Source organism: Schistocerca americana, chromosome 2 (assembly GCF_021461395.2).
Source record: "Schistocerca americana isolate TAMUIC-IGC-003095 chromosome 2, iqSchAmer2.1, whole genome shotgun sequence".
In the NCBI taxonomy this organism is placed as follows: domain Eukaryota; kingdom Metazoa; phylum Arthropoda; class Insecta; order Orthoptera; family Acrididae; genus Schistocerca; species Schistocerca americana.
Window position 1 is genome coordinate 287581044 of NC_060120.1, and position 14523 is coordinate 287595566.

At 42.5% G+C, this 14523-nt stretch overlaps 1 protein-coding gene across 1 annotated transcript in view; it reads right to left on the reverse strand.

Moving 5' to 3' along the window:
• LOC124595032 (juvenile hormone esterase-like) overlaps window positions 1–14523 on the reverse strand; it is a 164000-nt gene that overhangs the window by 96602 nt on the left and 52875 nt on the right. The window contains exons 2-4 of the mRNA XM_047133593.1: window positions 10119–10247; window positions 7916–8075; window positions 6567–6752 (exon numbers count right to left, since the gene is read on the reverse strand). Of these exons, the coding sequence (XP_046989549.1) occupies window positions 6567–6752; window positions 7916–8075; window positions 10119–10247 (475 nt within the window). The remainder of the gene's footprint in view (window positions 1–6566; window positions 6753–7915; window positions 8076–10118; window positions 10248–14523) is intronic.

Here is a 14523-nt window from a genome sequence, read left to right on the forward strand (position 1 = left end):
GTGCCACCACGGGAAGAAGAGCCCGCGCGCACATTTTTTGGTCCTCCGGGCCGGACACAGTGACCACGCGGAATTTACGTTTGCGCGGACTTATTTTACGGTATTTGTGAACTTCTAAAAAACCACGTGTGAGCTGCGCACGTTATCGGTTTCGTTGTTGACTGCTATCGAGTGTCCCAAGGCCTGTTCGGCACTTCGACAATAACAGCCTTAACAACGGCGATCGGGGACATATTTGTGAACATTTTATGTGTCTCTAATTCAAACGCAGGAGGCACAGAAACGCGTCGATGCAGCATCGTCGGTGACGTCACCTCCTGCTCCCGCCAAAACTTCGCGCCGTTAGAGAATGCAACACCTGCCACGCCAGCTGCCAGTGTCCGTGACGCCGCTGCTGTTCCAGTCCGTACTGTCGCTGCAGCCAGGTAAGTGCAACTGTTGGCTTCCTGCTATCATATTCCTGGTCCTAAAATGGAGCCCTCCGAGAAAACAAAAATAGTCAAGCAGAGCGGTGTAGCAAAGGCCGCTCTCGCGCGTTTAGCGAGCTTTGTGCAGTCTGCAGACAGTGCCAGCATCGAAATGTTGGAATCAAAATTAAATCGATTGACTTGGATTCGGACTGATTTTGAGTCGTCTCAAACATGGCTGGAAATTGAAGACGAATCAGCAGATCACAGTAAGGACAGGGCAGAATTCGAGGATTTGTGGGACTTTGTTGAATCCACTCTCAAGGGTTCAATGAAGAGGTACACCCAGCTTCCGCAGCCTTTTGGCTCGAATCCATCAGGCAGTGTCAGTTCTTTGAAACTACCAGCTATTAACTTGCCAAATTTTGAAGGTGAATACCTTAAGTGGTCATCACACAGGGATACGTTTTTGAGCCTCATTATGAATAACAATTCCATTGATGACGTTCAAAAACTTCACTACCTTAATTCGTCCTTGCAAGGTGAAGCTAAAGACCTTTTGAAACATATACCTGTCACAGCAGGAAATCTAGCGATAGCCTGGGGACTTATCATGCAGAGGTATAATAACCCAAAAATAATTGCAGCCAGACATGCTAAGGCTTTGTTGGCCTTGCCTACAGTCGGCCACGGCGCAGCGAGCGATTATAGGCAACTAATTAATCACGTATGCAGCCATTTGAAGGCCTTAGAAGCTCTCAAACCTGATGTTCCACTTCATGAAGTTATTCTTTCGGAAGAGATTCTGTCCAGTATGCGACCCACAGATCGTCATGAGTGGGAGGTAAAGATGTCTGGGTCGACATTCACCACATTAAATCAACTAATAGATTTTTTGGAAACAAAATGTCAGGCCCTTGAGTTGATCAGGTTCAGGGATAACACCTCAAGGGATTTGCAAGGAAATGTTAATAATTTAAATCAAACAAGACATGTGAGGAGGGCTCATCTCGCTAATGCTGATGCTGAGGAATCATGTAATTTTTGTAGTGAACCTCATACTATCACTAAATGCAAAGGGTTTCAGGCACTAAATGTCGATGAGCGGCGGGCATATGTGACAAAAAATAAGCTTTGTTTCTTGTGCATCTGCTCTGGTCATTTCTCGACTAAATGCAGAATTTCTCCTTGTAAGACCTGTAAGGGAAGGCACAACATACTGCTCCACAAGCCTGCTGAACCAAGGAATGGGCAGAATAGTAAACCAGGAGGCCATTCCTTGGCCCATAAAGCTACAAATGGGAAAGCAAACATCCATTGTAATGTTTTGTTGGCAACAGCTGTTGTCAACATTAAAGACAGCATGGGTAGACAGCAGGTTTGCAGAGTTCTGCTAGACAGTGCGAGTCAGCTATCCTTTATATCTAAGGGCATGGCGGAGAAATTAAAACTGAAACGAAGTAAACATTAGTTTCCTGTGAAGGGTATAAACAATGCCTTTGCAGCCTCGGTGTCTTACACTTGTGATGTTGAACTGTCGTCTAGGGTCAACGACTTTCATATCAGAACCACTTGTGCTATCGTAGGTCATGTCACCAGTGACCTACCAGCGAGCAAGATAGATACAAGGCCCTGGAGTGTCCCCTGTAATCTTCCGCTCGCTGATCCAGAATTCAACAAGCCTGCCACAGTAGATTTAATTCTTGGTGCTGAGGTTTTCTTTGACGTTGTTTGTAAGGAAAGGCTGGTGAAACCAAGTCATCCTTCACTGGTCGAATCAAGATTTGGCTGGATTTTGTCTGGTAGGATGCCTTCACCAGCATGCAACATGCCTCGTTCTACAGTGACCTCGTGCTTTGTTAGAGGTGACAGTTTAAATGCCAAACTGCAAAGGTTTTGGGAGTTAGAGGAACTGTCTACGAAAACGATGAGTAGGCAGGATAAAATATGTGAGGCTCACTTTCAGCGCCACACCGCACGAGATGAAGAAGGGAGATTTGTGGTTCGACTACCAGTGAAACCTGACTGTAAATCATTAGGCGAATCACGACAACAAGCATCTCGGAGACTGGCGCATCTTGAGAGGAGGTTTAAAAGGCAACCAAATCTGCAGAAGGAATATGCTGCATTCATGCATGAATATGTCGAATTGAGGCACATGGAGATCTCTAATCCACAAGGTATTATTGGTCCAAGGTGTTACCTTCCACGTCATGCTGTCTTCAAAGAATGCAGCTCCACTACTAAGTTGAGGGTAGTATTTGATGGCTCTGCTGCCACTTCTAATGGAGTATCTCTTAATGATATCTTGATGGTTGGTCCCACTGTCCAGCCAGATTTATTTTCCATTATTATAAAATTTCGCTCTTTTAATGTGGCTCTGTCAGCTGACATAGCAAAAATGTATCGCCAGGTGTCTCTCCATCCTGATGATAGGAACTTCCAGAGAATTCTGTGGCGGGAATCACAGTCTGAACCTATGCAAGAATATAGACTGTGTACACTCACTTATGGAACCGCTCCTGCTGCCTTTCTTGCTACAAGATGTCTTCAACAGTTGGCTTTGGAAAATAAAACAGGTTTCCAATGGCATCACAAGCCTTGATGTCTAGCTTTTATGTGGATGACTTCTTAGGTGGCTCAGCCATGGAAGCTGAAGCTCAGGAACTTCAAATCCAGCTGACTCAACTATTTGCTTCAGGGGGGTTTCCACTGAGAAAATGGTGTTCCAATAGTCACAAGGTCATGGAAAAGATTCCTGTGCAGGACAGAGAAACGTCTTTACCTTGTCATCTTACTGGTGAACAAGCCATAAAAACGTTAGGGATATTATGGCACCCTGGCTCCGACACATTCCAGTGCCATGTACAGCTGAAGAGTCTTCGGCTCTCAAAGGTTACCAAACACAGTGTCCTGTCTACAATAGCATCAATCTATGACCCACTGGGGCTTTTAGGTCCAGCAGTCATAAGATGTAAATTGTTCTTGCAGCGCTTGTGGCAACTAAGCCTTGATTGGGATGAAATTCTTCCATCCAACCTCACTGATGAATGGAATGTTCTTTGTGTGCAACTGCCTTCCCTAAATGGTATTTTCATTAACAGGAAGATTATTCCTTGCCCCCAGCATGTTAAATTAGAAATTCATGGGTTTTGTGATGCTTCACAGTTGGCATATGGGGCGTGTGTATACGTCAGATGTGTTCTTCCCAATAACAGCGTGTTGGTCTCACTGGCTGCAGCCAAGCCTCGGGTTGCCCCTGTAAAACAACAGTCTCTTCCACGACTGGAATTATGCGGTGCGCTACTTCTTGCCCGATTCATTCACAAGGTGTCCAATGCCTTAGGCATCATAGATAGTGGCGACATTCATTTGTGGACAGACTCCACAATAGTTCTCTGTTGGCTGCAGCGTAGTCCTTGTCACTGGAAAACCTTTGTTGCTAACAGAGTCTCTGAAATCCAGGAACTGAGTTCAGTTGCCAACTGGAGACATGTCAAATCAGAGGATAATCCTGCTGACCACTTATCACGTGGTATTAATCCAGCTGCCTTGAGTTCACTTGTTCAGTGGTGGTCTGGCCCGTCATGGCTATCCACTTGCGACCTCGACTGCAACACTTGCACTCCACTTAGTGTAGAAGATGTGCCTGAGAGAAGGTATACACAAGTATCCTTGGTGTCTGTCATTAATCTTGATGATCAAATGCTGTGTAAATATTCATCATTCAAAAAAACTTACAGAGTTTTGGCCTATGCACTGAGGTTTGCTAATAAAACTAGGCTTCAGAAATCAGACAGGATAACTGGGCCACTCATTCCACAGGAATGCCACAACGCTATCAAAAGGGCATTTGGCGCAGCTCAACACAGTGAATATGGTAAAGAGATCGCTTTGTTGAAGGCCAGCTCCCCTATTCCACATTATAGCAAATTAAGGGATTTGCACCCGTTTGTTGATGCCGAAGGTATTTTACGAGTGGGAGGGAGATTAACGAATACTGATGTACCATATGATGAGTGCCATCCTATTATCGTTCCGCCTAAGCATCATTTGACAAAAATTCTCATTATAGATGAACATGAAAATCTGTTGCACGCTGGGTCACAACTTTTGTTGGCTATGTTGCGTAGGAGGTTCTGGATCCCCAATGGGCGTAACACAGTCAAGGGAGTTATCAGAAAATGTATAAAATGCTTTAGGCTTAAGTCCAAGACAGCAGTTCAACTCATGGGTCAGCTACTTGCAGCTAGAGTAAACCAGTCTCATCCATTCCAGCACTGTGGAGTAGATTATGCAGGCCCTATTGCTGTAAAGCATGGTGGAAGGCGGAGTAAGGTTACCACCAAGGCTTATATTGCTTTATTCATTTGCATGGCAACCATGGTAACTTAGAATTAGTTAGTGACTTGGTAACAAGTTCATTTTTGGCCGCCCTCAGGAGATTCATTGCAAGACGAGGGAAACCTTCTCACATGTACAGTGACAATGGTACCACATTTGTAGGTGCAGACAATGAGCTTAAACGTTTTCTCTCCAACAATGTTACTGTTGAAGGTGTGGTGAATTATTCGACCTCAGAGGGAATCAGTTGGAGGTTCACTCCACCTCATGCCCCTCCCTTTGGTGGACTCTGGGAGGCAGGAATCAAATGCATGAAGTCGCATCTCAAGCGCGTCATCGGCAATGCAGTGTTGACATTTGAAGAACTGACTACTGTGTTAATTCAGGTAGAAGCATGCTTGAATTCAAGGCCATTGTGTCTTCTCTCTGATGACCTAGATTCTCCTGCTGCTCTCACTCCTGGTCATTTCCTAATCGGACAGCCCCTTTGTGCTCATCCTGAACCCTCTGTCCTTGAGGTTCCCGCCAACAGGTTGCACAGATGGCAACTTGTGCAGCAGTTGCATCAGTCCTTTTGGAAGAGGTGGTCCACAGAATATATACATGATCTGCAGCAATGCAAGAAATGGACATCGGAAGGAGCATGGCAACCCCAGATCGGCGATCATGTGCTGGTCAAGGAGGATAATTTGCCTCCCTTGGTGTGGAGGCTGGGTGTCATTGACCAGCTGTTTCCCGGTCCTGATAAGTGTGTGCGTGTGGTAATGGTAAAAACTGCTAATGGGCATATTAAGAGGCCTATAGCAAAATTGTGTCAACTACCTAAACAGTGAATCAGTTAAGTGTTCCCGCAGATCTGTGTAGTGATATATGATACAGAGCCACTGCCAAATTGTCATTTACTGGAATAACCTCATAATTCATAAAATCAGCTTGGGAGGCTGTGGATGTTTCTTGTGGACTAACTGCTGTTAGTATTGATTTCATGTTTTTATGCAGTATAATATGAATACTCTATTGTTTTGTGTCCTGCATGTTAGTACCCATCGTGTTTCACATGCAGCATGACAGTGGTGTTTGGTGATGTGGGCATCCCAAATGTTAGTATATTCATGTTTTATGTGCATTGATATTGTGTCTAGTTATATTTTTATTGTTTACTTGTTTTGGTGTTGATGTTTGTTAAAATGTTGGTTATTTGTAAAAAATGTTAGTGTATTCATGTTTTATGTGCATTGATCTTGTACCTAGTTATATTTTTTATTGTTTACTTGTTTTGGTTTTGTTGTTTGTTAAAATTTTGGTATTTGTAAAATGAGAAAACTCATTTTAGAGTGGGAGTATGTTTGGACTCTGCTACTCACTCCAACTGCCATCTAGTGGCAGCTCAGACTGGCCAGGTCAGACTGTCCAGTATAGTCTGCTCCCTGTCGGAAGAATTTGCAACCTATGTGCGGAAGTGGACCTCCCAGGTCCTTTGTGTGCGCAGGTAGGATTAGCCATTGTAACGGCCGAGCAGGTAGCTGCGAGACCCCGTAGCGGACGGGCGTGTATGTCTTCCAGCTAAGCCAGGAGCCGCAGTTGGCGCACTGCCTGTGCAAGTTGTAACGTTTAATATAATAAACAATTATAACAGACAACTTGTTCCGTCTAGTTATTGTGAGTGGAAACAAGGGGAGGACAGTAAGTTCTCTCGCACTATACATTCACACTCCAATGTGCCACCACGGGAAGAAGAGCCCGCGCGCACAACTACTAAGACAATATTTCAAACAGTAATATCACCAAAATCATGTTTAAAACTGGTTGAAGTACCTTTAGACATTGGAGAAAGCATGTGCAAGTAGACACTAACTCCACCAGCACTGTACCCTGAAATTGTGACGCTGTTTGGATCTCCACCAAAGGAAGCAATGTTTTGCTGCACCCATCGAAGAGCCTGTACCTGATCCTTGAATCCATTGTTTCCAGGAAGAACAGAGTCTCCGGTACTCAAGAAACCTGAAAGTACATCATGATTTTACTGCCATTGTGGTAAGTAGGGTACAGAGAAAATAATTAAAACAGTCTAAAATGTTGCATTAAATGTTTCAAAATTTTCACAGATAATGGGAATTATCAATAAAAATGTTGAAGTTGTTGACTGAATTGTGACATGATAATATAGTTGCTGTTGCAAAAATGAAATCTTGCTGACATCTTCAGTTGAAGTTATATATGTACATGTTCTTCTTAATTTTAGTTTTAAATACATAAGGGAGGACCAGGGAAAGCACTCCAGCATATCCTACATTTTCACAATCCCCATGACCTAAACCTCCACTAACCATTTTTCCCCGTGCCTCACCTTACCTATTCCCCTTTATCTTCCATTGTTGTCCACACCATTCCTTACCCTTCTTCCAGATTGTGTACTGCCTTCTCCCATTGTGTCCTCCCCTCCTCCCCCTCCCCCAGTCCACCCCATGCCATGTGGACCCTATCCCTCCCTCCCCTCCCCTCCCCCCTCTCTGTCTGTCTGTCTGTCTGTCTGTCTCTCTCTCTCTCTCTCTCTCTCTCTCTCTCTCTCTCTCTCTCTCTCTCTCTCTCTATCTATCTATCTCTTTCCCTCCCTCCCTCTCTCCTCCCTTCCTCACTCCCTCCCTCCCTCCCTCTCTCTCTCCCTCCCTCTCTTTTCCCCCTCTCCAACTTTTTTTATATCACTTATATGCTCTACCCCCTCAGTATGTCTTTCATCTTGTGCAGCTGCTGAGTCATCTGTGTTTCATACTCCTGCCTTCCATTGCCCTGCTATCCCTTCCTTGTCTTGTGCATCCTTCCCTACCACATCCCACATTCATCAGCCCAGGTAACTGCTTTCAGTAATCAATAACCAATGTCTCTACAGCTGCAGCAGTATGTGTTTGTTTGTCTGTGTGAATGATGTGTGTACTTTCTACTATAAAACGAGCCACAACTTGAAAACCAGTGAATACTGTTTTCCGTAATGTGACCCTATGTGCCACTTATCAGTCTGCTATAGGCAAGTGGTTCTTTTCACTTATTTTATGTATGTGCAATTTATGTTACAATGGTATTATTACTACAATACTTGCTGTACTTGGGTCTAAATGTGGAAAAAAATGAGATGAAACCTAAAATGACCACATGTTAAATGTACATACCTAGAGCACCAAGCCTGTAGTTCACAGTGACTAGAACAATATCCTCATCCATGAGGTACTGAGGGCCAAACAGGTCACTGCTCCCTCTCATGCTGTAGAAAGCTCCAGGGTGGAAGAAGATCAGCACAGGTCTCCCAGTATTTTGTCTGCCTTCAGGCAGCTGAAATGGTTTAGAAGAGAATTTATTAATGGTGTTTCTTAGTCAGTGGCAGAATTTGCACTCAAACAATAACTTCCATAAATCCCATCATGACATGGACTCTGCCGGCCGGTGTGACTGAGCGGTTCTAGGTGCTTCAGTCTGGATCCGCCCGACCGCTACGGATGCCAAAATATAGTATTATAACTATCTGCTTAAACCCATATGGCATGGATTTGACAATTCCAGTGTAGGTTTCTGGAGGTATATAGCACCAGATGTCTATTCACAGCTCACACAAGACCAAAAAAATTATGGACTGATGGTTTGTGGGTGTGAAGTTGGCACCAAATAACTCTGTAATGTGTTCCATTGGGTCCACATCAGGTGAATTTGGTGGCCAGGGCATCAACATGAGTTCACTATCACGCTCCTCACACTCCTGTAGTTTGATTCTTGCATTATGATATGGACAGTTATCCTGCTTGAAGATGCCATTGCTGTCAGGAAGACATCAAGCATGGAGGTATGCAGATGGTTCACAAAATATTCGTGTAGTCCTCAGCTCTCATGGTACCTTCAATTACTACCACAGGTCCACGGAGGCCCAGTTAAACACCCCCCCCCCCCCCTCCTCCATAGAATATTACTATTCCCACTGCCCTGTGTCCACTGCACAGTGTATATTTTGATGTTTTGAGCAACCTTTTATCTGGATGACAGCACATCTGTATGTGACCATGACCTGGTGTGACTATAAACGTGGATCATCTGACCAGGTGCACATTTCCATTGGTCTGCGGTCCAGTCCTGATGATTCCATGCAAATTGTAATTGATTATGTCACTGGGTCAAAATGCAAAGAGGTAGGGGTTGTCTACGGCAGAACCCCAAGTTTGACAATGTGCACTAAACAGTGTGTATTGAAACATTGTTGTCAGAACTGTCACAGATTGCCTTGTATACAAGGCAGACAATCTTCCATCCTCCACATTCCGTGATGATGAAATGTGGACAGTCAACTTATTGTCGCCTAGTCGTGGTTTCGTAACCCTCAGCCACTTTCTATAGATGCTCATGACAGTAGTACATGGACAGCTGACTAACTACAATGTTTCCAAGATGGCCATTCCCAAGTACTGGGCTGTAACACTCTGCCCCGTGTCAGAGTCACTTAAGCCAACAGATTTCTCCATTTCTGGTCCATAGCATCTCTAGAATGGTTCCCCACTTGTCTCTGCTCTGCTCAAATATTGTCCTTGCCATGTCATGTGCCCACAACACCACCAGGCAAAATCAGTCTTATGATGGGCGTGGGTCATACTGCCATCTACATCTTGGGGTGGAAGATGTAAGTTGGGATGCCTATCTTAAGGTGCATGAAATATTTACTACGCCAGTTTTATTCTGCCCATCTTGTATAAAAACATGCATTGATATCTTATGATACATAATAATGTATATACATTTAGATTTTTCTGACACATATGGCATGACGCTTACTATTCTATTTTAAGATTACTTAATTAAACTCTTTGGAAGTCAGGGGTGACATGTTTTATTATGCTATTGATTGTATGCTTTTAAAGCCAAATATGTTATTTTTGGCAAAAATATGCTTTATGTGTGAATATTATTAGTACTAAAGCTGTTGCTTGTATATGTAAGCATCAAATTAATGACTCTCTTTTGTACATACGGAAATTGTAAGAGTTATGTGAATCTATTCTGGTATGATTTTACTACTCTAACTACAGCATGTGCTGATGGCTGAGAGGTTACAGTTTAGACACCCATCCTGACAACTCAGTACATACTGTTGTGATAATTATACACTTCCTTCATAACTGGGTATTGTATGCATTGTATAATTGATGATATGTTGCAACACACATTTCTGCTAAACTATTGCAGAAGTTATATAAGAAAGAGAAAAATTAACATATGCTATATTTAATGCAAAATACATCAGATAGTTACAGAAGTTACTGAAAGTTTGTATGACTGTTTCCTGAAACCACAATAAAACAGTTTGGAGTTAATTAGAAGTTTTTTTTTACTTACTTTGGTTGTATACACATTGAGAAACAGGCAGTCCTCTGAGGTACCATTTGCACTCTCTGCATTTGGGCACCATGCTCCATCTTCTGTAGCATTTATAATATCATTCCAAGGCTGTGGGGGTGATGGAGGCTGTAAAATCAAAGCTCTGCTTTCATAATTGGTCTTATATCAAGCCAAGTAATTAAGAAGTAAAGATAACAACCAAATAAAAAGTAAATGTATTGAATCATTGTTAGGAACATAAAGAAGATTCAAACAAATCCTTCTTCAGAGTGAGATTGCATGCACATGCACAAATACATGTGTGCATGCACCCCCTCCCCCCCTCCCACACACACACACACACACACACACACACACACACACACAGTTTTTCCTTACAGAAGTATTTGCCATGGATGCTATGTAGTGCTGTAGTGTAATTAGCTTGAGTGCTAGAGCTTAATCCTCGTGCATTCTTTTTAGGAGACCATCTGAAATACCTAATTTCTGAAGAAGAAATTTCTGATGTTATTAACATGTAGTGGAGAATAAAAGATGGAAAAACTTTAAAATAATGAGCCAAAATTGCTGAACAACATTCATCTTCAGGGGGTACAATATCAGTACTACAGATAGGCACACACAAAAAACATGACATTATCCTAGCTTTCAGACTATTAGTCCCTTCCTCAAGGAGGAGAAAGGAATGGGTTGGGGATGATTAGAAAGGAAGGGCAGGACAAGAGGGAGCCACCTGTTTTGGGATTGAGGGGAGACAAAATCTTATGGGTGGGAATTAGCGGGACACCACATCATGAATCCTCACCTGTTGTAGAACCAGACATATGTTATTTAAGGTAGAATGACGATGTAAGTCTTGTTGTGAGCAAGACATGTACAAGGTGAGTCAGGAAGAAAGGTACATGCTTTGAGAGGTGACACTAGTGGTGATTCTGAACAAAAAACTCCTACAAAACATATGCCCTTTTCTTAACCGTTTCTAGGTAAACCAATGAAAACAACTAGGAATGGGAAACGTGTAGTGTCATCCTTACTAACCATGTCAGTAAGCAGTTCACTTGTGCATAGTGCACTTGTTTACCTCAAGTCTCAGTCCGACAGTGCACGGTACTACAGTGTTGTTACGTGAACAACGAGTACAGTTTTGTGTAGTGAAAATGCCACGGATCTTCACACATGCAGTGTATGCTGACATAGTGTTTGTCTATGGTTTGTCCAATGGGAATTCCAGAGCTGCTGTGTGAAAATACCAACAACAATTTCTGAATCACTGGGTGCTAGATAGCAGAGTGTTTAGCAGGGCGTTTCATGAATTGCGTGAGCGTGATACGCTTGTCAACATAAATGTTGTCTCTGAACATTCCGTGCAACAAACTCTTAATGAAGTTGAAAACATTCAAACATTCTTCAAGTAGTGGAATGCAACACTACTACTAGTTCTAGAAGAATAGCTGCCCAACTTGATATTCCACAAACATGATTGGTACAGTACATGAGCACGGTCTGTAGCCCTTTCATTGGCAGAATGTACAGCATCTGCATGAAGGAGATGCTGCTGCCCAGCAAGAATTTTGTCAATGGATCATTGCCAATGAGCAATTATTTCCATGTATTCTGTTCACTGATAAGTCAACATTTACCCACAATGGATCAACAATATGCGTAACTCTCATGTATGGGCAAATGAAAGTGTGCACACTACTGTGGCAACAAATTTTCAGCGACATTTCTCAGTCAACATGTGGTGCAGTATTACCGATGACCAACTCATTGGTCCAGTTGTTTTAGATAACCATCTTACTGGGACACGATATCTTGAGTTTCTTCAAAACGTGTTACCAGAATATGTGGAGGATATCCATTTGGCAATAGAGCTCGTCTGTACTTTCAGCATGACGGAGCTCCTACACATTCCATATGGCCAGTGACACAGTATCTCAACACAACATATCCTGGTCATTGGATTGGTCACCAAGGTCACTCGATCTTACCACAATGGATTACTGTTTGTGGGGGTGGCTGAAGAGTGACATCTACAAGCACAGAGTGGACACGAGAGAGGAACTCTTCACTCATATTTTACATGCTTGTGCACAGATAAAGCAATGCAAAAGTGAGCTTGGATCGGTGACACAACACCTGTCTACAAGAGCAGCAACACACATTGAAGTTGACGGTGGTCTGTTTGAACATCTTCTGTGAGGAAATGTACACAATTAAACAAACTATAACATAACAGTATCTTAATTTACAATCACCTACACCTTTCCCATTCCTAGCTGTTTTCATTGGTTTACATGGAGACAGTTAAGAAAAGGGCATTTGTTTATTAGAAGTTTTTTGTTCAGGATCATCAGTACTATCACCCATCAAAGCATGTACTTCTCCTCCTGTCTCACTGTGTACATGAAAGTTATTAAAAGAATGCCAGAGACATTAAATTGGTCATGTACCAAATATTCATTTGAGGAATTTTTAAATTATTTTGACCATTGTGGCTCATTTAAGTAGTTGCTTTAAGAGAAAAGTATGAAAAAACTCTAAGAAGAACTATTCAGTTCATTGTGGGTTTGTTCAGTATGAATAAAAACAAGTAGGAATTATCAATAATTTGCAATGACTGATGTTAGAGGAAAGACACTGCATATGACATGAAAGATTAGTCTTAAAATTCTGGAAGATTATATTTCAGATGAGACAAGTAACATACATTCATGAAAAATGGGTTTAGTGACATTTACCTAGGTTACAGTAGTGATACATAATTTCATGAACCATCCAAATCCACAACTGGATGCAGACTGGTCAGATCTGGGTCAAGCATACGGCATCACAGAGGAGCTCAGTAACAGAGGGGCTAAGTGATCTGGATGTCCAAACAAACACCCTTCTATGTGTTTAGTGTCTTTTATACTATTCTGATTCAATCTGGAAGCGATGGTGTGGTAAAGGTGAACAGACTATTACATGGATGTGGACAGTACATGCCTGTATAATTTTATGGTGAAAGACAATGACAGACATGCTATAACCTTATTTTATATCACATAAATATTACCCACTGAGAATACCTCCATCAGCTCCCTGAACTATACCTCTTGAGCAAGTACATATCACCAAATGTGGAACTTGCAACAAGCCATCAGTAAGGACCGTGGTTCATGAGTGTGCATGAGCTTTTTACACCCTTTGCACATCTATTAGTAGTGTTATTATATGCATACTAAACTCAATGTCATGTGATGTGTAGTATACAGAGGTACATGCACGGGATAGTGGTTTCAGCATACATTGGTGAGGTTGTAGTTCTGGATAGCATGGCTGCTCACTGTTGGTGAAATTTAACATTGAATTAGTAAGTGATCTTGTGAGCTGCAATTTGTCTGTGCAGTGCTGTGAAACATGGTCATAGGCAGTGACCCCTAGATCTGCCACAATACTGTAGCTGTAGTGTTCCACACACTGAACACCCATGACCTGGCTATGATGAAATGCAATCATGCTATGAACTTTGCCAGTCCTGCACTGAATGGTCACTTCAAAAGTCAGTATCATGTCTGATGGCATCCAAGTCATATGGAGCAGCTAACTATTCCATTCACTGTGGCAGCACCCTTTCTCTAACATAGTGTTTTCCTCTAATACAGTCACTTTTGAGAGTACAACACTTGTTAAAATGCATAACCATGAGTGAGGTGTTTTACATCCTGGCACAGGGGCAAAGGTGTAACCTGTGTGGTGCAATCAGATCATTGAAAGTGGGCTCAGCTCCAAGCTCCCTTTAACAGAGTGAGAAGGAGAAAGTCTTTCACGATGCTTAGAACAGGTGATTTTGGAATGGCCGAGCAGCTCCCGATCCCTGAGTTCTATCTTATGCTGTCAGAAATGAGCACTGTGCTTGTAACTTGTTCTGACAGTACACAGTCAAATACTTTAACCACAATGGGAGACAAGTAAAAGTCAGTAATTGTATCTTCCTGTATTCTGACACACATAAAATATTGAATATTGCTCACTGTGACTATACATAATCATTCACAATAGGTGACATGTGCGAGACAGTGGTTGTTCCCCTTTATAGACTAACACACAGAAAATACTTACTATCAATCATTGCTACTACTAGAGACAAATTCTACAGAGCTTGTTCTTCTTTAACAGGCAGAAAAATCAAGATAATAACTGTTGCTGGATGTTGTTGTTGTGGTCTTCAGTCCTGAGACTAGTTTGATGCAGCTCTCCAAGCTACTCTATCCTGTGCAAGCTTCTTCATCTCCCAGTACCTACTGCAACCTACATCCTTCTGAATCTGCTTGGTGTATTCATCTCTTGGTCTCCCTCTATGATTTTTACCCTCCACGCTGCCCTCCAATGCTAAATTTGTGATCCCTTGATGCCTCAG